This window comes from Cygnus atratus, chromosome 7 (assembly GCF_013377495.2).
Source record: "Cygnus atratus isolate AKBS03 ecotype Queensland, Australia chromosome 7, CAtr_DNAZoo_HiC_assembly, whole genome shotgun sequence".
Taxonomy (NCBI): domain Eukaryota; kingdom Metazoa; phylum Chordata; class Aves; order Anseriformes; family Anatidae; genus Cygnus; species Cygnus atratus.
In genome coordinates this window covers 35,511,770-35,538,853 of record NC_066368.1, presented here as the reverse complement: position 1 = coordinate 35,538,853, position 27,084 = coordinate 35,511,770, and the positions used below count along the sequence as shown (strand labels likewise).

The following is a 27,084-nucleotide window of genomic DNA, read 5'->3' as shown; positions in this document are numbered from 1 at the left end:
GTAGAAGCTTTGAAGGTGAAAGATAGAACAGTCATGGATAAATTGTGCTCTGAGTATGCTGCTATCGCACCATTATCACTGGCAATTATTTCACCGAGCGACACTTCTGATAAAAAGTCATCCGCCTCGCTATGGAAAGAACTGCAGTTTGCTGAAGCACATGGCAGATCTGCTGATTTTTAGAGCCTGACAAAAAGCTCATTAGTTTTGGCCCGATCATTCCGCACTGATCTTGAACTCTTTCGCAACGGTCCTCCCTCCTTTTCCCCCTCCACCCTTTGTTTTCTGTCAGCTTCCTTGTCTGAGATGGGACTTTTGCTTGTATATGTTAGTGTGTCGCTATTTTCTGTCTCCTCCATACCACTTTCCTGGATGTAACCCTTTTTTATGATGTTCCTCACCTCACCCTTAACGGTGCAACATTTATTCCGCTGTTGGTCTAATGAGGTTGTGGTTTTTTTTTTCCAAACTTTTTTATTTTAATCTGCCAAACATATGAGATCTACCTTACACATATAAATAGCAGCAGGTCACAGGCCATGAAATTTCATTGTTACTTTTAGGTTAGACATCCGATACCAATTTGACGCTTCAGCCAAGCTCCACAGGTTGAGAACTACACCTAAGTAGAGTGATACCGTGGGCCTCCACCCAAAAGTGAAAGCTTCAAATAAGGGGAAGCATGTAGAGAAGATAAATTCCCTCTGGAATGTGTTTATATTGACTCATTTCCTTGGACGCTGATATGTCTCCAGTGGGGAAAAGGGGACAGGAGAAAGCGCAAGAATCCCTTAAGTCAACCGTGCGATCAAGAAAAAGGTAAACAAAGTTACATACCTAAGCATTTAGGGTGAAAGGGCAAGACAAAAGGTCCATAATTCATCATCAGATGTTTCTTTTCTGACTAAGCAAACAAACAAAAAACAAATGAAATAATGAAGACAGTGGTTGTAGAGCAACAGAACAAATACGTTGAGAGATACTATGAAAATGAGATAATATGAAAGGAGAAAACTGTAGAGGTCATGGAAAGCAAACAGCTTTGGAGCGTGCTGTGCAAGATTTGGAGAAAGCAATGGGTCAGTTTCCAGCAACGTGAGTTTTACTGGAATTGTGCTGCTCAGTCTGCGGGGTTAAAATAATCAAAGTCTAACAGACAGTATTATTTTTGCTCTAAATTAATGGCCTCAGTCTAGTCCTTATAATTATGTCTTTCCAGCATTTATCATCAGGGGACAGGAGATATAACCAGCGGGAGAGTCTGTCCTGGTACGAATAGGCCTGTAGGTCAGAGGTGTAGTAACGAGAGAATCGCAGGAGGACGACGAGTGGATCCCACAGCATCCAACAGCATGAACCTGATTATGAGAGACCCTATAGAACCGAAAAAAATAATTAGCTGATAACTATGCAAATTGTACCATGGATACAGCTGTCATTGTGAGTGCAAGCACTTTTACAGCTTGTGGGCTTTTTTCGCATGGGAGGAGGAAACCGCAGCACAGCTTGGGCCACATATAAACTCTCTGGTGGTCACTGTGCAGCGCACCACAACGTTTTAGAGGGACAATGGGAATAAAGTTTACATCCATGTCTTCCAGGACTCATATCCGCTGTAGCTTGAGGCATAAAAGATGCTTGTTTGTAGAGGGTTTCTCTGATCTGTATTCCTCAAGAGTATCTTAGGAGTCGAAAATAATACAAGTAATAAACAGCATGACATACAATGTACTGTTAAGCATTTTAGGGGACAAAACCGAGAATGTTTAGCTACTAGAATGTAGCATTATTTGCATTAGGAAAGTATGCCGTAGGTAGGCATGGCATATCACGACCCTTTGCCTTCTGAAATGGACCTCTAGATGTATCTTGGAATTTCCTAATAAAGATTAATGTAAAGCATAGTTTATAACAAGTATAGATTTTCACATCTATAGACAGTTTTGACTTGCCTCTTGCAAGCAAAGGACATGAGAATGAGAAATGACTTGAAGAAAGGATGTAAGTGAGAAGGGACAATAATCCTTAAAGCTTCTGCATGCAGTAGGCAGTAGGTTTCAATCTGGGCAGAGCGCTCGCTTTTCACCGAGATTTGAGACGTCCAAGAACCATTACAAAGCCCTGCCTGCTGATTTCCCTACAAAACTCTCTGCAGTCATTCAAGGTTGCATTAACAGAACCGTTTCTTGAAAGTCCAGCTACAGCAAATTGATTCGAATGACTGTAGGAGGTGTCATCGCTCGGAACTATGATCTTCCCTGCAAAATCTTTGGACAGAGTCCAAGCACGAGAAACCATCCGCAGAACCTAAAGTTACGAAGCAATGTATCCTCGCAGAAACCGATCCAACACTGTAGGGAAAGGAGGAATGCCGAATCAATCAGCGATTTTAAAGGGGTTTCTTTGTCACGCGTACCGTCCACACAAACAACCTAGTTACCCCACTACCAAAATCTATGCGGCTCCAAATCCCATCTTCTATTAAACCTTCCTAGCTATAATTGTCTCTGCACCTAAGCATCAATTCTTTGTTTCGTTGCAGGTTCCCTAGTTCAGTCCAGGAGTTGTTTAATAATTAGAATAGAATCTGTCAAATTCTGTTTCTCAGAAAGCCATTCAACAGAGCATGAGACTACACAGTAGCCTAGCCCGATGACTTTGCATTCTCTACGTTCCCCTGTCTTTTGCAGTTTTCTATTTCTCCTTTGCATGTACGCTTATATGCAGGATGAATGAAGGATACGAGTGTGCAGTATGGACCATAACATCGCAGAAGAAGCGGTGAAGTTACTGTGTCATGAAAAGACAGAACAGAGATGGCTAATCGCGCAGTGGGGGATTGGAAATGAAATTTATGGCACACCTCAGAAAGTATATTGTAAGGAAAATTTATCTTCGAAGCGATTCCTTCCTCGGCAGGAAAATATTATGTATGAACAAATCATCACCTTTCTTGGCCTTAGCTGATATTACCAAAGGTAACCACCAAGGAACCAGTCCCGTTTCCTTCAGTTGCAGACATTAAATGGCCACAATGCTGGCTTTTAAGAAAGCTTTGCATTCAAGCTGTAAGTTCAGGGTGGGGGAAGGCCGGGAGGCACCAAACTCAGCCTGCACACACAGATTACGCATCCTATGTGCAAAGTCTTTGATTTATGCTGAAACCAACAGTTACTGATTTGTTTTGCACTGTTGCCTGAAGTAAACGCATTTCAAAACATATATTGTACTTTAAGTAACGTCAAACTAGAATTGTGTGCTGGATAACACTAGAATGAGTACACTGAAAAAAAAACACCCACAAATCTGTTTACAGTTTCTCAACAATGCGAAATATCAAACCTAAGAGGTTATTTTCCAAATATTTTATGTGATTGGATTTGCAGTCCTCTGTGGAGAGTCTAAGAAGGCAAAGATGTTGGAAATAAGGATTTCTTCTTCCAAGTGGAAAGAGAAAGTGAGAACTAAGTAAAGGGGAAAAAAAAAAAAAAAAGTGCTCTGGAGAGTTTGTCTCTCGCAGACACATCCACCAGGATGCTCTGAACTCGCTCTCCCACTGATCATAAGATCTTTTGACAGAGACTGAGAGTGCCTGGTTACTGGACGCTAGCATCTCGTTGCAGGAAATCAACAAGAAAGTAGAAACAGGCCAACCGCACTCAGAGGTAGATGAAAAGTTTGGCATAAGGGATAGTCCAAAAAGATGTTGGAATAATGTAAGTGTGTTTTTAGGCTATGCGGTGGAGCAGAGGCTGGAAACAGAGGGAAGGAGTGTTTTTTAAAGATGTCAGTCACATACCAGAGCCAGAAATCACGTGAAGGACCTGACATAACTGCAGAAACACTACATACCATGAGTCCTCACAGATATGTAATTAAAGTAAGTTTTTTCTGACCTAACCAGGACCACACAAATTCTTTGCGGATCAAATCTGCCTAGGTTACTTTCCAATTTACTGTGTTTGGATATCGTTATTTGTTCACCCTTTTCCCTATTGTCTTTCATAGCTGGAATTTCTTAAATACATCACACCTCTTCGGAAGGTCTTTCAGAAGCCTTGCAAACTTACTTGTTATATAAAAAAGTAAAGGTCACACATAGCCAGTACATGAAACAAAGTAAGTCCAAATACTAACTCGGAGCAACCGATTCCACGGATCAATAGGAGAGCCAGCATAAGGCAGTACAGTTTCAGCTGAAAAATAGCACCGGCATCAGAACCGGAGTCCCTCCTGAGCAACAAGAAAGGCAGCTAAGTGACAGGATAGACAGGGAACTATCACTTGCTAGATGCTCGTCTCCCTTTGATCCCTCGACAGGGATACTAACTGGATAGTAGCAGGCCCAGGGCCTGCTCCCACAGGGGCTCTCCGCCGGCCTCAGCCTTCTCCAGGCCAGATCCACCAGCTCCACCGAGGGCTCCTCCGCAGGCCGCAGCATGGAGATCCGCTCTGCTGTGGGACCCACAGGCCGCAGGAGGAAATCCTGCTCCACTAGGGGCCTCTCCACAGGCTGCAGGGTGTCCTGCCCCACCTCCCGCCCTCCCTCTGCACTGATCCTGGGGTCTGCAGGGCTGGTTCTCACTCCTCACTCTACCAGCCGCTGTTGCACAGTAGCTGGGAGAGTGAGGAGTATCTATTATGATGTCTAGTAGTACTTTTCACAGTACTATTTCTATATGTTCTGTAATATAAGAAATTGTAGTGATGTTTAGACCTCAAAGCTGCAGGAATTGCTGATCAATCCACAAAGTAGTGCATTTTTCATAGAATGATAGAGCGACTTGGGTCAGAAGGGACCTTAAACATCATCTGGGAACAACCCCCCCCAACACAGGCAGGGATGCCACCTGCTAGATCAGGTTCACCAGGGCCCCATCCAGCCTGGCCTGGAACACCACCAGGGATGGGGCGTCCACAACCTGTCTGGGCATCCCGTTGCAGTGCCTCACCAGCCTCTGAGTAAAGGTAGTCTTCCCCCCATGCAATCTAAATCTCCCCTCCTGCAGTTTAAAACCATTCCCCCTTGTCCTATTGTTGTCTACATGAGTAAAGAAAGAGTCCCTCCCTGTCATTTTTATAAGAACCCTGTAATTAGTGAAAGGCAGCAGTGAAGTCTCCACAGAGCCTGGTCTTCTCCAGCCTGTACATCCCCAGCTCTCTCGGCCTTCATAGGAGAGGTGCTCCAGCCTTCCAATCATCCTCGGGGCCCTTCTCCAACAGGTCTGCACCCTTCTTCTGCCAGGGGCCCCAGACCCAGACCCAGACCCAGTACTCCAAGGAAGTGGGGCCTCACGAAGGCAGAGCACAGGGGGATGATCAGCTTCCTTGACCTGCCAGCCACTTTGTTGATGCAGCCCAGGATACCATTGGCCTTCGGGGCCGTAAGCGCACACTGCTGGCTCATGTTGAGCCTCTCATCCTCCAGAACCCTGGAATCCCTCTCCACAGGGCTGCTCTCAGGAGGTTCTTCTCCCAGTCTGTACTCATGCCCAGGATTGCCCCGTCCCAGGTCCAGCAGCCTGCACTCAGACTTGCTGAACCTCAGTCGGTTCACATGGGCCTACCTCTCAAGCTTATCCAGGTCCCTGTGGATGGCATCCCTTCCTTCTATCAACGGCACCACTCACTCAGCTTGGTGTCATCTGCAAACTTACTGGTGGTGCACTTACTTACCTAATCCTATCATCTACGTCATAGATGAAGATATTGAAAAGCGCCAGTGCCAAGACAGGCCCCTGAGGGCCACCATTCATCACCGGCCTCCACCCAGATGTGGAGCCATTGACTACTACTCTCTGGGTGCGTCCATCAAGCCAATTCCTTACCCACAGAATGGTCCACCCTTCAAATCCATATCTATCTATCAATCATCTCTCCAAGGCAGAAATCAGGATGTCATGTGGGACTGTGTCAGAAGCTGTACAGAAGTCCAGGTACATCATTCGGTCTTCCTAAGTCAACTTGCTTGCTTGCTTACTTTTACTTGCTTACTTAAATGTGGTCACTCCATCACAGAAGGCCAGCAGGTAGGTCAGGCATGATTTGCCCTTGGTGAAGCCATGCCAGCTATATCTTGTATCACCTCCTGGTCTTGCAAGTGCCCTAAAAAGGCTTCCAGGAGGATCGGGTCCATGATCTTCCCAGGCACAGAGGCGTAGCTCCCTGGTCTGTAGTTCTCCAGGTCCTCCTTTCTACCCTTTTGAGAAATGGGAGTGATGTTGTGTGCTGTTTTCCAGTCACCAGGGACTTTGCCTGACTGCTGTGACTTCTTTCTTTCTTTTCAAATATGATGAATGATTGATGGAGAGCGGTGTGGCTGCTACATCAGCAAGTTCCCTCAGAACCCCGATATGTATGTCACCGGGCCCTACAGACTTACTTATAGCTGTTCAGTTGCACCGGGAGGTCCTGAACTGCTCTTTGCCTACATTGGTAGGGACTCTGCTCCCTCAAGCTGTGCCTAGAGGTTTGGGAACAGGAGTGATGTGGGCAGCTTGAGTGCCAGTGAAGACTGTAGCAAAGAAGTAGCCGTGAAGTACCTCAGCCTTTTCCCTTCCTGTCATTACCAGACCTCCAACCACATTTGTTAGAGGCAGTACACTCCTCTCTGTAGTCGTTTACTTTTCTGGCCAGTGTACCTGCAGAATCCCTTTTGTTTGTTTGTTTGTTTTTGCATCCCTCACCACAGTTAGGTATCTCAGTGCCTTGGCTCTACTGATCCCATCTGTGCATGTCCCGACAGCAGTTTTGTACTCGTCCCTGGGCACACAGCCCTGTTTCCACTGTCTGTGCAGGTCCTTTCTTCTTTTGTCTAAGGTTGACTGGGAGGGCATCGCCCAGCCGTATTGGTTTCCTGCCCTCCCTGTCTGATTTATTGTATATGGGAATGGAGAGCTCTGGCGCTTGCTCTCAGAAAAGCATCCCCAAGGAGTTGCCAGCTCCGATCAGATCCTCTGTCCCCAAGGACAGTGTGTCCCATGGACTCTCCTCCACTAATGGGGAGAATAACTGGAAGTAAGTGTGCTCCCCTAAAGGTGAGGATCCTGACCTTGGTCTTTGACAGGCTCACATTCCCTGAGATCACAAAGTCAACCAGGGCGAGGTCCCTGCAACGCAGACTGCCTCCAACCCTGTGTGTCTCGAGGTCATCCGCAGTGGTGAGAACCAGGTCCAGAAATGCCTCTCCTCTGCTTGGCTTGGCTAATATCTGGATGAGGAAGTAGGTGTTGTTCCCAGCGCACTCCAGGAGTCTCCCGGAGTGCTTGCTGTCTGCCATGTAGCTTTCCCAGCAGACATGCAAGCTCTCGCCCCACTTGGTCAGGTGGGGCCCATCCAGCGTCAGCATTCCCGGCCTCTCAGGAAAGTGTCAGAGATCGTAGCACCTGAAGCCCCAAGAATGGCACCAGCTGTGCAGCTGATCTTTCACCTGATCTGCACGTTGCCTCTTCCCTGGGTGACAGTCTCTGACAGGGAGGATCAAGGAGAACCATACCTGAGTGCCTGGTCCGTTCAACATCTTTCCAAGGGACTGAAAGTCCCCTTTGATGCAGTGTAGTTTCCTTGTACTGACCTCAGTTGTCTCTAAATGAAAGAGTAGGAACGGGTGGTAGTTGTGTGGAGGAACTAAACCAGGAAGCCCCTATTGGTGTTATTATTATCCCTGACTTGTATGAGCCCCTGAGCATCACGTTCAGCGTGTAGCGGCAACTCAGGGGCCAGGGGGAGGTTCCTCTGTCTGCTCTGAGCAAAGATGAGGGTCCAGCCTCCCTCATCGTGGGAGCCCATTGATCATGCCAATGCAGGGTTGGAGGCTCCCTCACCAGTCTCCTGAGAGGTTGTAAGGCAGTACTGCGGCTCAACTGGTGCCGGCGCTTGACACCACGTGTCAATCTCTTATTTGGGTCGCCAGGTGCCTCGCAGCCTGTAGAGCTCCTCTCGCCAGATGGCCACTTGCTCAAAAACTGTATCCACCAGGACATGCTTGCACCCACAATGCCCAATTCAGCCCTGGGGCCCCCGGAAGACCTCGGGAATGTGGAATTCCCCACAACTCGGGGCCAGGAAGCTCTTTCAGTCCTCAAGGGCTGTGTCTGCACGTAGGCATCTGCCCCCGCGGGGTCGTGGCTCCTCCGTCCGGCTCGTGGGCTGAGACCGCGAGAGCAAATCCGTGGGAGAGGCCCCTGGAGACGCCGAGGCTGCGGCGTTCCGCCGGGTCGCGACCCTCGCTCGGCTCTCTGCGAGGGGGTCGCCGCCAGAGAGCTCCGCGCCCGCCCGCCGCGCGAACTGCCGCGTACTGCCCCTCTTTGCCGGCTCTGCTCGCCGCGCTCCCTAAGGGCTGCCTTTGTGCGCGCGCGGCGGCGCGCGGCCCGCCCCGCCCACGCCTCGTCAGCGGCCCCTGCGAGGCCTGCGGGGCCCGGCGGCTCCCGCGGCTGCTTCGAGGGGCCTCGGTGCTTGAAAAAAGGCGCTGACCGCCATCTCGGTGTCTGCGTGTATACATATACACGCGTGTATATATGTACATATATATATAAATATACACATATATAATACCATGTATCAGTCCATTCTCCTGGTGCTCATGAAAGTGGAAAGATGACCTGATCCTGTATACATCTATCTGGCTTTGCAGTTTCTGCCACTCTCTTACTGTGTGCCGTACAGGACACCAGGTGCCACCGATTTGTGATGTGCTTTGTTTCAGTGCTGTACAACAGGCAGTACTGCGATGGCATGACCTGACAGCGCTACTCCTCACAAGACCATGCGTGACTAAAGGGGAGGTTAAAGGACAACAACCTGCACGTACCTTGCCCATGCATGTTCCACAGTCACGGTCTGGTGACAGGAATACCATTTCTCATTTTTACCTGACTTCTTTTCCTGACTACGCCTAAGGATTATCAGTATTCAGGGGGAGAGAGGGTCCAATGTTAGGAAGGCAGCACACTTGGTCTAGCAAACAATACTGTTGGTAATCTCAGGGTACCAGTGCATACTTTCACCAGATTTTTGTCAGTACTTCTGTCACTACCTGAGCACTGTTTCACTGTGTCTTGGTTTCAGTTAGGACAGAGTTAATTTTCCTCCTAGTAGCTGGTAGGGTGCTATGTTTTGGATTAGGATGAGAAGAGCGCTGATAACATGTTGATGTTTTAATTGTTGCAGAGCAGTGCTTACACCAAGCCAAGGACTTTTCAGTTTCTCGCTCTGTCCTGCCAGCGAGCAGGCTAGGGGTGCAGCAGGAGCTGGGAGGGGACAGATCCAGGACAGCTGACCCAAACTGGCCAAAGGGGTATTCCATACCATCTGACGTCATGCTAAACAATATATAGGGGTGGCTAGCCGGGGTGGGGGGCCGGCTGCTCGGGGATAGGCTGGGCATCGGTCAGCGGGCGGTGAGCAATTGCATTGTGCATCACTTGTTTCGTATACTTTATTATTATTAATACTATTATCTTTGTTATTATTGTTATTATTATTTTCCTGTCTTAATAAACTGTCTTTATCTCAACTCACAGGCTTCACTTTCCCGTTTCTCTCCCCCATCCCAGAGAGGGAGGGGGGAGGGTGAGCGAACAGCTGTGTGGTGTTCAGCTGCCAGCCGGGCTAAACCACAACAGTCCTTTTGGCACCCAACGTGGGGCACGAAGGGTTGAGATATCGACAGATTTGACCAGAGTGTGTTAAACTAAAATTGGTATAGGTGAGCAACTTGTCACCTGGCTGCTCCAGTGCTGGGACACCGGAGCCAATTGTGTGGAATTAGAGGGCAGGGAAGCCAGGCGGCTGGGATCCCTTGCTAGAGACGCAGGCATTGACAAAGCAATTGGAGATGGAGCACGATCTCACAGCCTCTGGAGGCGTCTCCTGTCAGCTGTGAAGGAAAGGTATCCCTTCAAGGAAGAACTTGTATGTCTACCAGGCAAGTGGACCACCATGGAGAAGGGAATTCAGTACCTGAGGGAATTAGCCATACGGGAAGTAATTTATAAGGACCTAGACGACGCACAAATATCTACAGATCCAGATGAAGTCCAGTGTACACGACCCATGTGGCAGAAGTTTGTACGGAGTGCACCATCATCATATGCCAGCTCATTGGCAATAATAGCGTGGAAAGAGGATGAGGAACCTACAGTGGATGAATTGGCTAAACAACTCCGGCAGTACGAAGAAAGTCTCTCCTCTTCCCTACAGGCCTGCGTCTCGGCTGTGGAGAAACTCTCTGAAGAGTTCCACCAACTTAAAGAGAATTTATCTTCCCCCCCACCTGAACGAACCAGTGTCCACCAACTAAAAGAGAATACTTTGGAGAAACTTTCTGAAGAGGTCCACCAACTTAAAGAGAGTTTATTTTCTTCCCCACCTGTACAAACCAGTGTCTCAGCTATTAGGAGTAAACGTTCATCCATGCAAGGAAAACAATATGGTGGGTACACACCCCGCGCCACCCTGTGGTTTTATCTACGTGACCATGGAGAGGACATGAGAAAAAGGGATGGAAAATCTACTGCGACCCTAGAGGCACGGGTACGTGAGTTGCAAAAGAAAACAATCGGGAAAAAGGGGTTCTTTGAAAAGTTTGCTGCTCCAACTTCCAGCAGGCAGTCCTTTAAACACAGAAACGAAGATTCTGACCAGGACTAGAGGGGCCCTGCCTCCAGCCGGGGGGGGAAGGGACAATCGAGTTTATTGGACTGTGTGGATTCGATGGCCTGGCACGTCAGACGCACAGAAGTATAAGGCTTTAGTAGACACCGGTGCACAATGTACTCTAATGCCATCAAGCTATAAAGGGCCAGAGCCCATCTGTATTTATGGCGTGACGGGGGGATCCCAGCAGTTAACTGTATTGGAGGCTGAAGTGAGTCTAACCGGAAATGAGTGGCAAAAGCACCGTATTGTGACTGGCCCGGATGCTCCGTGCATCCTTGGCATAGACATAGGCATCTTAGAAGAGGATATTTCAAGGACCCAAAAGGGTTCCGCTGGGCTTTTGGCGTAGCTGCCTTAGAGACAGAGGACATTAAACAGTTGTCTACTTTGCCCGGTCTCTCAGAGGACCCTTCTGTTGTGGGGTTGCTGAGGGTTGAAGAACAGCAAGTGCCAATCGCTACCACAACTGTGCACCGGCAGCAATATCGCACCAACCGAGACTCCCTGATTCCCATCCATAAGCTAATTTGTCAACTGGAGAGCCAAGGAGTGATCAGCAAGACTCATTCACCTTTTAATAGTCCCATATGGCCAGTGTGAAAATTTAATGGTAAGTGGAGACTAACAGTGGACTATCGTGGCCTGAACGAAGTCACGCCACCACTGAGTGCTGCAGTGCCAGACATGCTAGAACTCCAGTATGAACTGGAATCAAAGGCAGCCAAGTGGTATGCCACAACTGATATTGCTAATGCATTTTTCTCCATCCCTCTAGCAGCAGAGTGCAGGCCACAGTTTGCTTTCACTTGGAGGGGAGTCCAATATACTTGGAATCGGCTGCCCCAGGGGTGGAAACATAGCCCTACCATTTGCCATGGACTGATCCAGTCTGCGCTGGAGCAGGGGGAAGCTCCTGAACACCTGCAGTACAGCGATGACATCATTGTGTGGGGTGACACTGCAGAGGAAGTTTTTGAGAAAGGGAAGAAAATAGTCCAAATCCTTCTGAAGGCCGGTTTTGCCATAAAACAAAATAAAGTTAAAGGACCTGCACGAGAGATCCAGTTTTTAGGAATAAAATGGCAAGATGGACGTCATCAAATCCCAATGGGTGTGATCAACAAAATAACAGCTATGTCTCCACCAACTAGCAAAAAAGAAACACAAACTTTCCTTGGTGTCGTGGGGTTTTGGAGAATGCATATTCCAAATTACAGTCTGATTGTAAACCCGCTCTACCAAGTAACCCGTAAGAAGAATGCTTTTGAATGGGGCCCTGAGCAACGACAAGCCTTTGAACAAATTAAGCGGGAAATAGTTCATGCAGTAGCCCTTGGGCCAGTCCGAACAGGACCAGATGTAAAGAATGTGCTCTACACCGCAGCCGGGGAGAATGGTCCCACCTGGAGCCTCTGGCAGAAAGAACCTGGGGAAACTCGAGGTCGACCCCTGGGGTTTTGGAGCCGGGGATACAGAGGATCTGAGGCCCGCTATACTCCAACCGAAAAGGAGATATTGGCAGCATATGAAGGAGTTCGATCCGCTTCGGAAGTGGTTGGTACTGAAGCGCAGCTCCTCCTGGCACCCCGACTGCCAGTACTGGGCTGGATGTTCAAAGGAAGGGTCCCCTCTACACATCATGCAACTGATGCTACATGGAGCAAGTGGGTTGCACTGATTACTCAGCGGACTCGAATAGGAAACCCCAGTCACCCAGGAATCTTGGAAGTGATTATGGACTGGCCAGAAGGCAAATACTTTGGGATATCATCAGAGGAGGAGGTGGTCCGTGCTGAAGAAGCCCCACTGTACAACAAGCTACCAGAAAAATAAGAAGAAATATGCCCTGTTCACTGATGGGTCCTGTTGTATTGTGGGAAAGCATCGGAGATGGAAAGCTGCTGTATGGAGTAAGGTGAATTATTTATAGCCCGATGGGCCCATGACACCTCAGGCCATCAAGGTAGAGATGCAACATACAGATGGGCTCGTGATCGAGGGATGGACCTGACCATGGACACTATAGCACAGGTTATTCATGATTGTGAAACGTGCTGCAATCAAGCAAACCGAACGGTCAAAGCCTCTTTGGTATGGAGGACGATGGCTGAAATATAAATATGGAGAGGCCTGGCAGATTGATTACATCACACTCCCTCAAACCCGCAACAGCAAGTGCCATGTACTCACAATGGTGGAAGAAACCACCGGATGGCTGGAAACATATCCTGTGCCCCATGCCACCGCCCGGTACACTATCCTGGGCCGTGAAAAGCAAGTTCTGTGGCGACATGGCACCCCAGAAAGAATTGAGTCAGACAATGGGACTCATTTCCAAAACAACCTTATAGACACTTGGGCCAAAGAACATGGTATTGAGTGGGTGTATCACATCCCCTATCATGCACCAGCCTCCGGGAAAGTTGAATGATACAATGGACTGTTAAAGACTACACTGAAAGCAATGGGTGCTGGGACATTCAAAAATTGGGATACACATTTGGCAAAGGCCACCTGGTTAGTCAATACTAGGGGATCTGCCAACTGAGCTGGACCTGCCCAATCAAACCTGTTACGCACTGTAGAAGGGGATAAAGCTCCTGTAGTACATGTAAGAAACATGCTGGGTAAGACAGTCTGGGCTACTCCTACCTCAGGAAAAGGCAAACCCATTCATGGGATTGCTTTTGCTCAGGGACCTGGGTGCACTTGGTGGGTAATGCAAAAGAATGGGGAGGTCCAGTGTGTACCTCAAGGGGATTTAATACTGGGTGAGAATAGCCCATGAGTTGAATTGTATTATGTTAATTATTATATAATACTGTATGTCATCAGTACCATGATTGCTATATATCATAGATGAAAATGGTGATTAATTAGAAGGTATTGGAAAGAGTGTAACCTGAGCATGACATAAATGGTATGGAATAAGGGGTGGATATCTGTCTTGGTTTCAGTTAGGACAGAGTTAATTTTCCTCCTAGTAGCTGGTAGGGTGCTATGTTTTGGATTAGGATGAGAAGAGCGCTGATAACATGTTGATGTTTTAATTGTTGCAGAGCAGTGCTTACACCAAGCCAAGGACTTTTCAGTTTCTCGCTCTGTCCTGCCAGCGAGCAGGCTAGGGGTGCAGCAGGAGCTGGGAGGGGACAGATCCAGGACAGCTGACCCAAACTGGCCAAAGGGGTATTCCATACCATCTGATGTCATGCTAAACAATATATAGAGGTGGCTAGCCGGGGTGGGGGGCCGGCTGCTCGGGGATAGGCTGGGCATCGGTCAGCGGGCGGTGAGCAATTGCATTGTGCATCACTTGTTTCATACACTTTATTATTATTAATACTATTATCTTTATTATTATTATTATTGTTATTATTATTTTCCTGTCTTAATAAACTGTCTTTATCTCAACTCACAGGCTTCACTTTCCCATTTCTCTCCCCCATCCCAGAGAGGGAGGGGGGAGGGTGAGCGAACAGCTGTGTGGTGTTTAGCTGCCAGCCGGGCTAAACCACAACACACTGCCACTGTCACAAACAGCAGGCTCACGCAGTTGAAAGCTGGGACTGCTGTGAGGCACTACAGCTGTTCATTGGCTCTGGACTCACTTTTTAATTAGGGTCTTTAATTGCCATGTCCTTGGTACTTAGAAACAGGCCTGAACATCCTCTACCTTTAGACTGCACATATGTACATATACACATGCATCTACATATATTCACAGACAACTACACCTGGACAAGTATCTCCTTTGTGCCAGATGCTTGTGCGGGGACCAGGCGTCACATTACACCTGCATTGACCCTTATTTTCCCATCTCACAACAGATACCCATTCACAGTGACTACTGAGCCAGTCCCTCACTCCCTTGTTCTCATTCTCCTTCAGTACTTCTAGCAGTTGGCCTTACTAGTTAGTGCCTGACCACGACAGGGTATGAGGTCTGGTATGACCAGCTACAGTATCTATCATCTCAGTATATGTCTCTATGCAGATTTACTAACATTTAGGCACTCATCCATCACACTGTTTTACACACAGAAATTTCAGTTTTTATGGCACAGTGTGGCCTCCTTTCCCCATTGAGATTATTTAAGCATGGCTTTGAGGTGCACTCAGGGAAGTCGAAACCAGTTAGCTATGCTGAGGGTGGTACCAAACCACATTGTTGCACAGTTCTCCAGAGTTCTGCACAGGTACTATTGAGCATTGCTTTTTCCCTGGGGCACTCTATTATTTGCCTGGATTGCATCTGACGCCAGTGCTGACGTTCGGTCCCAGCTTTTTCGTATTGTTCATCTCCCAGTCGGAAGCAAACTAACTGCTTGCAGTGCTCTACCCTCCATCTTTCCTCTCCATGGTTTTATAGCAGACAGGGTCTATCGTACTGCGGTTCCTTACCAATACGATGCCCCGGTACTGAAAACTACTGATGTCAGCTTTGATGACACAGTTATTTTAATTAGCAGAATCCCAAACACTTGTAGGTAATCTTATAGACTCCAAAGGGATTCTCGGTCTTCTTAATATAATTCATGGACACATATCTGGACATAGGATTATACCTGGTTCCTTGTCTGCAATAGAGAAAGCATAATCCAAATTTTGCCATTGGATTTTACATAAATTTATGATACGAAATCAGAATCCTCCGGCAAAGTTTTGGGTCCATCTTAACCTGAGCAATTGGAGCCGAGGTTGTCAGGAGATGCTGTGTTCAGCCGCTGAAAGTAACTGAATTGTGCCAGAATTATGACAGCCGTGACTAGAACTATGTAACTGGTGCTAGGGTGACAGTAGTTGTTACAGCAGACTTATTCCCTTACAGCTCTCGCGGGACCTTCCGCATCAGCTGATATGAATTATTATTAGACAATGGCTAGTCCAGGAAAATGCAAGAGGGCATTAGGCGCCTGCGTTCCTCTTAGTTCAACGTATTAATAGCACTGGTTTCACAACTACAGTCTTATTTGTGACTTGGTGCTACAAGTTACACAATGTTTTGGGACATGGCCTGTCTCAAAGAAGATGCAACACACAAACAGAGAAATCTCTCCTTGTTTTAGAACACAAATACATAAATTTTAATCTGAGAAAAATACAAAATGAAACCATGTACAAGTATGTACAAACCCTTTTTACAGGACAATATATTTTTCCATGATTATTACATGTGATAAAGTCAGGTAGATCATTTCTGAGCACCACCATTTGTTCTCTCGCCAATCCTTCATGTTAAAATGTAAAATGATGAAGTCATACTCCTTTTTCTCCATGAACCTCCTTGTAAGTTGATAGCTGCTTCTCAGTGTACTTTTTCTCCAAGCCCACACCAACCTACAACTACATAGACAGGTGTAGCATCAAAATATGCTGTATACATGACTTTGTGTGTGGTTTCTTGGCCTCTTTTTATTTTTATTTTTAATTGTCTACTTATTTATTTTTCTGAGAAGAGGAAAAAAAAATTAGCTGTGACCTCTCCAGAAATGCAAAAGTCACATTCTATCACTGACTTTTCTTTTGCTTTTTCCTTTTTTTCTTACTTTTTCTTTTTTTTTTTTTTTCCCCTAAACTGACATGACATTCTTTGCATCGGCTAGGCATGTGTGTCCCGAGATACACCGTCACAGTAGTGGCACTCTTGAACGGCTACTTGGTGTAACTTCTGCTGACCTTTTTGCATGGCTCTGTTTTGTAATTGTCTAGTCAACACAATGCTCGTATGCCCCATTTTTGATTTCTGAAAAAAAAAAAATCTCTTTTCCTATTACATGCACTCAACTGCCTATATATCATTGCTGTTGTTTTTAGGTTATAAAGCTCTCCTTTAAATTGCATTGACTGAGGCAGAAGGAAGCTTTCCCTTAACCTCACTGAGATTCTAATTGGATGCAGCATTACCGTCTTTCAGATTCATAAGAAGTTAGCTATTGCTGTTATTTAGACCCAAAGTGATACACAAGTACTTCTCACATTTTCTTTCCTCCCCCTCCCCCTTCTCATTTTGACAGTTACCAGTAGTACAGCATTAGATAAAACAGAGACGTTATACCAGCAGCATAGAAATCTATTGATTTCAGTAGAATTTCCTTGGTTCTATAGACTACTGAACATTAGAGACTACTTAGTTTCACTATGGCTGCATGTTCTATAGCAGAGAATATTTCTCTGTGCAGGATAGCTACACTGGTTGCATAAATATAGCTTCGATAAGTGCTGAGGCAGACTTGACCCCACTGGAGGCCTCATTACTGTCGCAAATGGTGGCCACAGCTGAGTGGCTTCTTGATTCCTTTCTTTGTTTTGGATGGGGGCTGTACCGACAGCTACAGCTCACTACAAAAACACTACAGATAGTATGCCTGCTAACTGAATATTACCGGATCTATAAATGACATCTACATATATAATGAAATTAAAAACAAAACAGTCTGCCAGGCGTGGGATTGGTAAAGCACCTTTGGAATCTACATGAAATAAAATTCATGTTCAAATGTTGTGGTCAATGGTGGTTCGGATGGCGGGGAGAGGACAACAAATGAGGGAATACACAGACCTCTTCTTTCACCTGTTTTTTTTTTTCCTCTTTTTTTTTTTTTCTTCTACATCTGCCATTGACCGTGGCTGATGTTCCCAGGCCCTCGTGACACAAGGAAAGGATTTCTGTCTTCGCTTTGTTCTGCTCTTCCCCTTTTGCATGCTTGTTGGCTTTTTTTAGGCAGATTTTTGAACTAGAAATGAAAGGTGGGACGCATGCTTCCTTTGATGCTGAGGAAATTCACAACCATAACAGCTTTCCCCATGAATTTTTCCCCCCACCCCATCCTCGGTATGCTCTCATTTCAAATACATTGCTCTGCAGTAGCCTTTAGGAACATGCTTTGCGATGAGAACGTGTGAATGCCTGCTCTGTTTTTTTCTGAGTCCGTGTGAGTCGGCTGTCCCGGGGAAGTTGTTAACAGGTTTATGGATTAAATGGCAAGTGACCGGGCAGTGAGGACAGACATGTAGGATTTTTACATTACTGCTTCCATCATGCATCCGTTTACGCATCCGGTTACTGTGGTACTTTCTAGACTTAGCTCGCACCCAAACAGAACTGCCAAAAATAATCCTCTGCGATTGAATACATTTTCCTTTCCTTCTCTTACTCTATAAAGACTTCAGGATGTGCAAATACTCCTTGCGTTGGCAAAACGAAAATCAAAACCAGACCACACAACAAACAAACGCCAACAGAGTCTCCTCTCGCTACCTGTCGACCTGTAAAAAAAGGGTTTAGACACCATTGTTCTAGTGTCCCATTGCATATTCAGCGTCAACCCCTTTTCCCATTTTCTATATTTGGCCGAGGACAATTACGCCTTTCCCTGTGCATGCGATCTGACTCATTGGGTTGCTTTTCCTTTACAAGTGAAAAATAGTAAAAAAATATTCTTTACTGTGTCTAAACATGGCTTCCTGTACATCCACAGCTGCTACAACAGCCTATAGGCTTCTGAAAACCCAGTGACTAGACATCTGTGTGGCTCGATAAGGCTGCACAGGGTCCTCATTACAGTCATTTTTACCGTCTTCACCTTGTGTAAGTATCGCTGAGTTTCCCTTCATACACACATGGGAAATAGTTACACACTGACATTTGTACGAGGACCTGGATGTCCCTGCCGTGCTCTTGCTTGTTCCCTGTCCTCACGCGCCTGTCTTTGGGGCTGCTAGGGTCGCTGTGTGCCATAGGTGGAATAATAACCTTGTTCATGAACCTGTAGTGCTGCTTAAGTGACCATGTCCCCAGCCAAGAAGCTTGTACTTTGAGCCACATGTGCCTGCTGTTTAACCACAGATGCTGAGTTCAACACGCAAGAGCTGTCAACATGGATGGCATTTTTAGACAGTCTTTGCAGTATTCGAGAAGCTGTTTGTGGTTGCCTTTTTTTTTTTTTTCCAATTTTCTCCCTACCAAACAATATATTGCATGCCCATTGCCTTACATGCACCACTGAAACAGTCACATTGAGGCCTTAACCATTGCATTTAGGCTCAGACTATCCTCTTTACGCATTAACTTGTGCTGTGTGTGGCTGTCAGGCGGCTGTGCACGGTGCTCTGCCCAGGCAGCACCCTGTCCAATGCCGGGGCAGCAGGCAATTTTGTCCTTTTACTTTGGTGCTGGTGCGATTCAGGGGCTGAGTTAAAATACTGCCCACTAGACAGAGACCGGCTGGCTTGCAGGCACTATGCGAGCATGCCACCACGTGCATGTGGGGCATAGGGCTGGCAGCACACTGTAAGCGTACGGCCGGCATGCAGCTAGCCACCTAGAGTGGCTTCTCTGTGTTCAGACCATGTGAGACCAGTAGATACACTTCCTCCATGTGTTAGCCCTTGGGTAATGTATGCCCTTTCTCTTTGTGTACGTCTTCACCCCATCTCTTCCCCCACCCCCAAAAAAAAAAAAAAAGACAAAACTGTCATCCTTTGGTGGTGGTTCTGACCTGTACCCAATACTTACACACGCCCCATATACATGTATCTGTATCCACACATATGTGTGTGTGTGTGCATTCACACATGAAAACACACACATGGTATCCACCACCTGATTTACAAACACCAAAGCCTGTTTAGCCTTGATTGGTCGTGCATGCAACTCCTGCGAAAGCACAACTTCAATTTTTTCCTTCTCTTTTGAGAGAGGGGTAGGATTTCTTCAGGAACCTCAAAATTTCATTTCTCCTTCAGTCCTCATATTGCCCATCAGCTGTCCTTAGGTGGCTTTCCCAGCCCCTCGCTGTGATGCCACATAGCATATCCAAACCTTAGTGCTGACCTTACTATGGTGTTTAATGGTTGAGGTCAAAGATCGCTGAGAGGCTAGCTACATACTCCTCCATCTAATTGCTAGAAGCCAGTCCTGAGCCTTTGATCACTGAGAAGAAGAGCAAGAAAGTATTTTTGATTTCTCTTATGTTTTCTATAACTGGGAAGTCCAAACAGCACAATTATACCTGCTTGTCTCTCATTTATTGATCTATTTTCCTACCCTTATATACAGACCTATCTGCGAGAGTGATCAGAACTTGTCCTTTACCTGTGTGCAGTTGGCAGCTTGGCATTTCAATGTATGATGGTTACCCTGGACAGGCACACAAACCTTAACGATGTATGACGGTGGTGTTTGATTCGTTAGTGTGTTTTATACTTTGAGTACTCTATTCTGAAGGAAGGACGCTCAGAACTGGCACTGTGTGCATAGGTGTAATTTGCTATGCCCATAGCTTACACACCAGTCTTAGGAAAAGACAATTAATGTGCACTTGGTGAGGTCCAACACCGTTTTCGAGATTTCTCCTGTACGCGGGACTGGCTTTTTCCACTGAGGTTAGCATGAAAGCAGTTCATAAATGAAAAAGGAGCGCTGACTTCAATGAAAAGGCCTAACACGATCCACTGCAGAAACTGGATGCAGATTATAACATGTCGTTAGCTCGAGTGGCATAGATTGGAAGAACGCGCCCAAATCATCTTCTGTTCTGGGACTGTGAAATGAGATAAACATGGTCTAAATAGTAACGAGAAACTGCTTAAACTGTTTCGTTTCTTTGCAGGAGATTGAAATATTTTAAACGATCCAATTCTACATATACTGCATAACAATTCCTGTTATTTTCTTTAAATACCTATTCTACAAAATGTAACAACAAAGTAGTCGCAGTCCAAGAAGTCACTCCAGCATAAAGCCTATTAGGTGGTAGTATGGTTACATTTGTACCGCAGCCAGTGGACAAACATCGAGGCTGAGAGAGCTTAGCTTAAATGCTGGATTACATAGTGGACATCATTGTTTTGACAACATATTAATCTGCTTTGTATCAGGTTGATTCACGGATATTTCTCTAATGATAAAAGTACCACGGTATGTTTTATTGCAGTATTTCACAATTCTGCGGAATTACAGAGCCTACGGTTATCTTGCACCATGAAAAGCTGCCTTTCCTACTTACTGGTTCCTATGTTTTTGTTTTATTCCTTAGTAACACAGCCTTTTCATTTATTTTTTTTTATTCACACAATTGTATCTGATGTTGCTACTTTGAGATAGACAGGTTTACTGAATCATTTAGACCACCAAATGCTTGGGTGAATAGATACTGCAGCACAGATATGAGACCGCTTTTCTGTCTGCTGGCTAGAAAGCTTGTTGGCTGACACAAAAGGCACCTGTCGATGGCCTTTTGTAAGGTAGAATAAATACATTCATTATTTTTACTTTGATTTGGTTATTGCCGTACTTTTAAGCGTGGTGTCCCCACAAAGCAAACTAAAATAGATACATAACGGGGAAAAAAAGACACTGCCAAACTGTGATGTCACTTGGTACAGCACATCACTGACAACAGTGCATTGACATGTTGTCAAGCTGAGGCAAAGCCACGGGTTTTTATCCTGATCAGCGCTCAGCAAAGGCAATTCAATGCCCTTCACAGAGGCTTGGGCTATCACCACAGGTCTGGGGCTAAAGCTTGCTGCAGATCAGGAAGAATTTGAGTCGGATACGCAAGACTGATGTGGACCCATCAGCACTTCAGAGGTAAGAAACCAACAGAATATGGTGGATGAGAACGCTTATGGCTTATGAGTTCACGCACTGTTTATGCGCTCCAGCTCACAGTGCTGTAACGCGTGGCAAAGAAGGAATTGTCTGGAATAAGCCTCTGCTGATGCCGGGGTTGCCATTTATAACAAGTGCTGCCTGTGAGCGCCCTGCCTACGCGTCCCTCAGCTTGCGGTGGTGATGTTCCGCAGTACACTTGACATCACGGAGGGCTATTGACGATGCGGGGCTTCTGCTGGGGCACTACAGTGCGTGGGGTGGTTGGACTTGCATGTCACTGGCAATGAGGGTGAGCTGCATATGGTAGTAAAACCAATAATGTCTCAAGAGTGTTATGTGTACAAAAATATGACTTTCACCTTTGAAAATAAATAGGTTCAGTTTATTAAGAGCTGGTGTCAATGCTGAGCAAAATACACATCCTTCCGTAAAGAAACATGTTGTGGACTGTTCTTTTTTTCTTTTTTTTTTTTTTCCTTGCTTTTTTTGGGGTTTACTACAATACAAGTTGGGCCTTCACTTATTTCCTTTTTGTAAATATCTCTTTTGTCTCCCTGGATTATATAGCCTTATAACTGTGACCATCATCCTCCTTTAGGCCGAAGACTGGGGTGTGGTGTTTTTGGTTATTATTTCCTGTTTTAGGAGTCCGGCCACATCTGCAGTTTTTGAAAGGGAAAATACTTTACAATGAAGAAAAAAAGAAAAAAATATATATTTTTCCTAATAAAGAATAATAATTTAAACTGCTAGAGGCTATACATGACTAGTTCTGATTATGTTCATTTAAAACTGAAAGTTTCCAAAATACATGGAAGCAATATTAAAGGCAGACAAACAAAGATCTGTCTACTTTGTTTCCCCATTACGCTTGCCCTTCGTAACTTCTCCATCAGTGGTTCAGCATGTAAGAGGAATAAATGTCACGTCACCGTTCATGAAGTTTGTCGGGCTTTAAAAAATTAGTTCTGGCCTTGAAGGAGTCAACATTCGTCTTCAACTTCTCTGATCGGTGGTATCAAGCTGCTTGTGGATTTGTATTGATTGATCTGATTGGCCATGTGAGTGCTCATGGGCTTGATTTGAATGTTTCTGGGATAGGCATTATCCGGCTCATCTGTAAACCATTTCTTTTCTGCTAGGGAGCAAAGTGGGTAGAGACAGAATAAGGAGGGAAAATGAGAATTTCTCATTAGTGAAGCACACAGACACACAGACACCATAACAAGGGGAGGGGGTAGCAGTCAGTGAAGTCTATAGAGAAAGGGCAATCAATAGAAGGTGACTTTGACTAATTACTAGTGGTACAGTGCATTAGATTAATGCCTCTGAAAATACTTTTTATAGACGGAACATGACGTGTTGGCATATTTGATAGAAGTTAAAGAAAACTGGCAGTTTGTTTGTTGGACGTGAGAGCTTTTGTACTTATTTTTTTTCATGCTCGGGTGAACGTCATCTGATCCCTTTTTTGAACTAATGCTAAAAATAAAGGGTTACACTGAGAAGCCAGGGAGAGCGGTTGGAGTAAGAGTGATGTAGGAAAGAGCATGTGAGTCCTATACAGAGAAGTACCCCAAAAGTCAAAGACGTCTCTGAACTGTTTCAGCTGCAGGTGCTTGCTCTCATGCACACTGAAGACCCGCAGGGTGTCCCACAGCTCTTGTGGCCAGAGGGACACAATCCTGCCGGGGATGGCTGTGACTCAGCTGCCCGGCTGCCAGTCCCTCGGGTCTGGGATGGTGTGTGACCTACCTGATGCTGCGGGAGACTGTAGTGGGGTGTCAGGCCTGAATGGATTGGTAGTGATGCGTGACAGCAAGGCAAAGGAAGTGAGAATGTCCTTACAGGAATATCAGAGGGGACCCTGCTTCTTTCATATCTTTTGGCAGAGCCCGATCATAGAAGGAATTCTACGATACTGATCTGGGGTGGGCTGGGAGCAATGTGGGAAGGAGGGTGGCTGCTGAGAGGCTGTAATACTGCAGCTACAACCTCACTGCTTAGGCTTGCGGCTGCCATCCTGCATTGTTCATAAGCAGGTGTGGACAAAAACTTCTCAAAATTCACAGTGGAAAAAAACAAAATCGCCATGATTTTCTTATGCGCTTCAGAGAGCAAGTACTGGTATAATTTCTAACTGACAGATAAGGAACTTGGTAGGATAGCTCCATACAAGGACTTGGAAACGGCTCTTCTTTCTGTGGCTTATGGTCCTTGCATGCTTGTGCTTTGACACAGATTTGTGAGGAGGATCTCCGCTCTCCCACCTCTCTCTGTCCCTCATTTCCAGAGGTGGGTGTGCAGAGCAATGAGCTCACGTGGTTCTGCAGAGGTGATTCTGCAGCGGTGGCGTTTCCATTGCTGCATGTCATGTTTAATGTGAGCCACCACAGAGCTGCTGCGCTTACATTTATACACTGCTTCTCATCCCAATGGGGAACCCAAATAGCTTTGGAGGCCTTGCTTTCTCACCATATGATACAAACTAGCACTTCTGCTTACCCCTGAAATGCTGCTGTATCCTGGCTGGAATCGGGGCAGGAATGGGTGGGGTGCTCATTTACAAACGAAACACAAAACAACAACAACCAAACCGAACGCAACACACACACAACTAAATCCACCTCAGACCAAGCACAAAAGCTTGGGAGGTGAGGCCAAGAACAGAAATAGGAAGACCGGGAAGAGTGAGGGACAACCATCTGAGCGCAGATGCATTAAGAATAAGCGACTAGCTTCAAAGGTAGGGGCTCTGAAGAGCTGCATGGATTTACTGACTTACTGACCTTCTCAGTCACTCTGGTGAATATGAAATTTAGGCAATGAAACCTCCTACATATTTAAGGTGTCTACTTGCAATGCAGGCACGAAACCCCAAACTCGTGAGGGCTTAATCCCTCTTTTTTACTGATGTATTTGTCACCTGTGCTTATGCAATTATAACAATATAAAAAAAAATTAGAGAAAGAAGTTATATCAATTATTAGGGGTTGTTTATTGAGGGTAGGCAGATTTGCTGCATTTCTATTCCTATATTCAAAACTAGATTTTTCTTCTTTCTACACTATCCCGCTCACTTCAGATTAGGGTACATGTTTTCCTGCCCGCTTACAGTTGCCTGAGTCGGGATGTTGTTTCTTCTTCCATCTCTCTCTCTCTTACCTATTAAAATTAAGTTCCCTTTGATTTGAACAGATTGGACGATAGGAATTCATAATGTTACATCCCGCACACCGAAGCTAACTGATTAAGTGCTTTAAATTATTCTTCCTGACACAATGATAAAGTTACAATCTGTTCGGAGATGATCTACAGCTTGCCAGACTCCTACTGCTTCTTTCTACATTCATTTATCTTTTTGTCAGGCAGCTAAAAAAAAAGGAGGGGGGGGCAGGCCTCAATTCCATAGATCTTTTAAAGTCATCAGAACATCTGAATTATTAATGAGACTTTAAGGGAACAGCTCCTGATGGGGGCTGGTTTAGGAAAGGTTGTAGGAAAAAAAATTTTGGGAATGTGTACACATCAAAATAATTTGGGCTCCATTTAAAAAACCATTTAGTTTGAGTGTGACACATGAACCATTATGCATTTGTGGAAACCAATTTTATGTGATCTACGATTAAACTAACCTTTCCGAGAGGTGTAAAGTGTGATGGTTATCATATTTTAAAAGCCTTGATAGATCACATAAACAATTTCAAACTAACAGTTTTCTAATGGGTTGTGTTTAAAATGATTTCGAGGTGAGTTAAGCGCCGTGAACTTTTATCTCTAGATTACTTTTTACCATACGGTGCACAAACTTTCCTTGCCAACAGAACTTGCTGCAAGTTATTGCGATCTCTAGAGTAAGAAAGGGAAGAACGGTGCTAGTACTATGGATCTGGGATGAACTGTGGCGAGCGAATAGTGATTCCATTGCCCCTTCTTTCCCTGGAATGTGTACCGCAAGCCACTTCTTTATGTGTTACTGTTTACAATAAAACTCATGTCAGAGAGCTGATCTTCACAAATTGACACCATCAAGTCTCCTTCTGCCTTCGCTTGGCAAGTAATTAATACGGACGATAATTAGTAAGTGCAGAAACCTGTAGATTCTCCTTTCTTTGGCTGGTTACATTTCGTTTTTAGGTGAGACCTCGATCCGGGCATTATCATCTCCAGCATCTATGCTTGGACCCGGCTTTACACCTGTCTCAGCTCTTTTCTGCTGTTCAAAACGCCCGTTCTGTCCATTGCCCTCTACACTTTGAAATGGGAGGTGACTGACACTCCCCATCGTCACTTCGGGCCACTGGTGTGTTTTGCTCTCAGTTACTAAATGCCCTTCTTTGATCCCTCACATGCTTTTCCATATTTTCCTTACTATGTTTTCAGTCTTTCAAAGTCTAGGTGCAGAGCTTTAGGTCTCTTACTAATAAACAATTACACCAACAAAACCACAGCCTTCTTCCTTTAAATCTGTCCAGACAAAAAATTTCCAGGTCTTCACATACTGGTTTCTCCTCCAAAATAGTGGTGGTTCTCTGTCACGTTCTGTCTGTTTCTCTCCTTTCTGGCACATGGATATTGATCCTTACCATATGCATTTCTGTGTTACAGAGAGAACGAGCCTTTTTTCCTATTTTTTTAAACAGAGCTCTTCAAGAGAGTCCCTGATCTTCTTACTCTACTTGACGGATTTGTTTTTGACATCACTTGGGAGATGCTGGAACAGCTAGGTACCTTCAAGTATCATGAAGCGGAAAACATTTACTTCCTCTCAAACGTGTGCTCGTGTTTGTAACGGGCTATCAGTGCCTGTATGCGTCTGTGGAGGTCTACAGGGCTTCATACTTGTATTGCAAATCAATAGGTACTACTATCCTGTGTAGGACTTCCCTGCGGCATCAACATATATCAATGATTAATCGTACAATGATCAAAATCGACATTTCATCGAGTTCCATTGGACTCTCACACTTTTCCTGAACAAATTTTTTGCTCTGGTGCTTTAAAAATTCTGGCCTGAGCAATCATGTTTGAATAAGTGTCAGTGTGAAACACCCTCTCATCTGAGCAGAGGCACAGAAAGTCCCGGCTAAACATGCTGCAAAGTTTTATTAAATCTGTATTCTCACCATAATTCCTGGTTAGTTTACAATCCTTTAAACAAGGATTTTATTTTTTTTTTCTTTTTGTGACACCTCCATCTCAACTGCGTGCGTGGCCATGTGTTTGGGTAGCCCCTGCCCAGGTAGCATGTTTAAAACTAGGCTGAAAACTCTCCTCTGCCGTTTCTTCCCATCTGAGAATAATTAAATGAAAGTTCCTCTGCTCTCTTAGCGATTCTTGGTTTGGCAGATGCATATCTCACTTGAGGTAGGCAGGAAGTAATTTGCAGGGATAGAGGAAAAAAAAGGAAACTATTCTTACCTTCTGGGCAGGCCTTTATTTTGCTCTGAGACAGTTAAAGATTTGGGACAGAAATGCTATTCTGGACTTCCTCTTGTTTTTTTTTTTTTCTTTTTTTTTTTTTTTTTCCATTTTTTCAAGTGGCAAACTCCCTACTTTGACAAGGGGATTTCACTGGAAAATGTCTGACTCTGCTGGTTTAGGCCAGTCGGAACCCGTGCCGAGAGCCTGCGGGTGTGCAAGATATTATTTTGTGTCGACATACAGATCCACAAAGTCACTTACAATCCTAGTTTCCATTGTAGAAACCATGCTGGGACTGAGATAAATCACAGGACCTCCATTTAAGGCTCTCATTTGTCATCTGTGGACATCGGTAATAGTGCAGTTTTTCCACTTTCACAACT

The 27,084-nt window shown here is 45.4% G+C and overlaps 1 protein-coding gene across 5 annotated transcripts in view; it reads right to left on the bottom strand.

Annotated features, from left to right (window-relative positions):
• Positions 1-21,640: 21,640 nt before the first annotated feature.
• KCNMA1 (potassium calcium-activated channel subfamily M alpha 1) overlaps positions 21,641-27,084 on the bottom strand; it is a 475,606-nt gene continuing 470,162 nt past the window's right edge. Inside the window, exon 28 of one of the 5 annotated variants that reach the window (XM_035544141.2) lies at positions 21,641-22,415. In XM_035544141.2, the coding sequence (XP_035400034.1) occupies positions 22,391-22,415 (25 nt within the window). In that variant the 3' untranslated portion in view covers positions 21,641-22,390. The remainder of the gene's footprint in view (positions 22,416-27,084) is intronic. The other 4 variants (XM_050712039.1, XM_050712032.1, XM_050712033.1 and 1 more) reach the window with 4 other exon arrangements.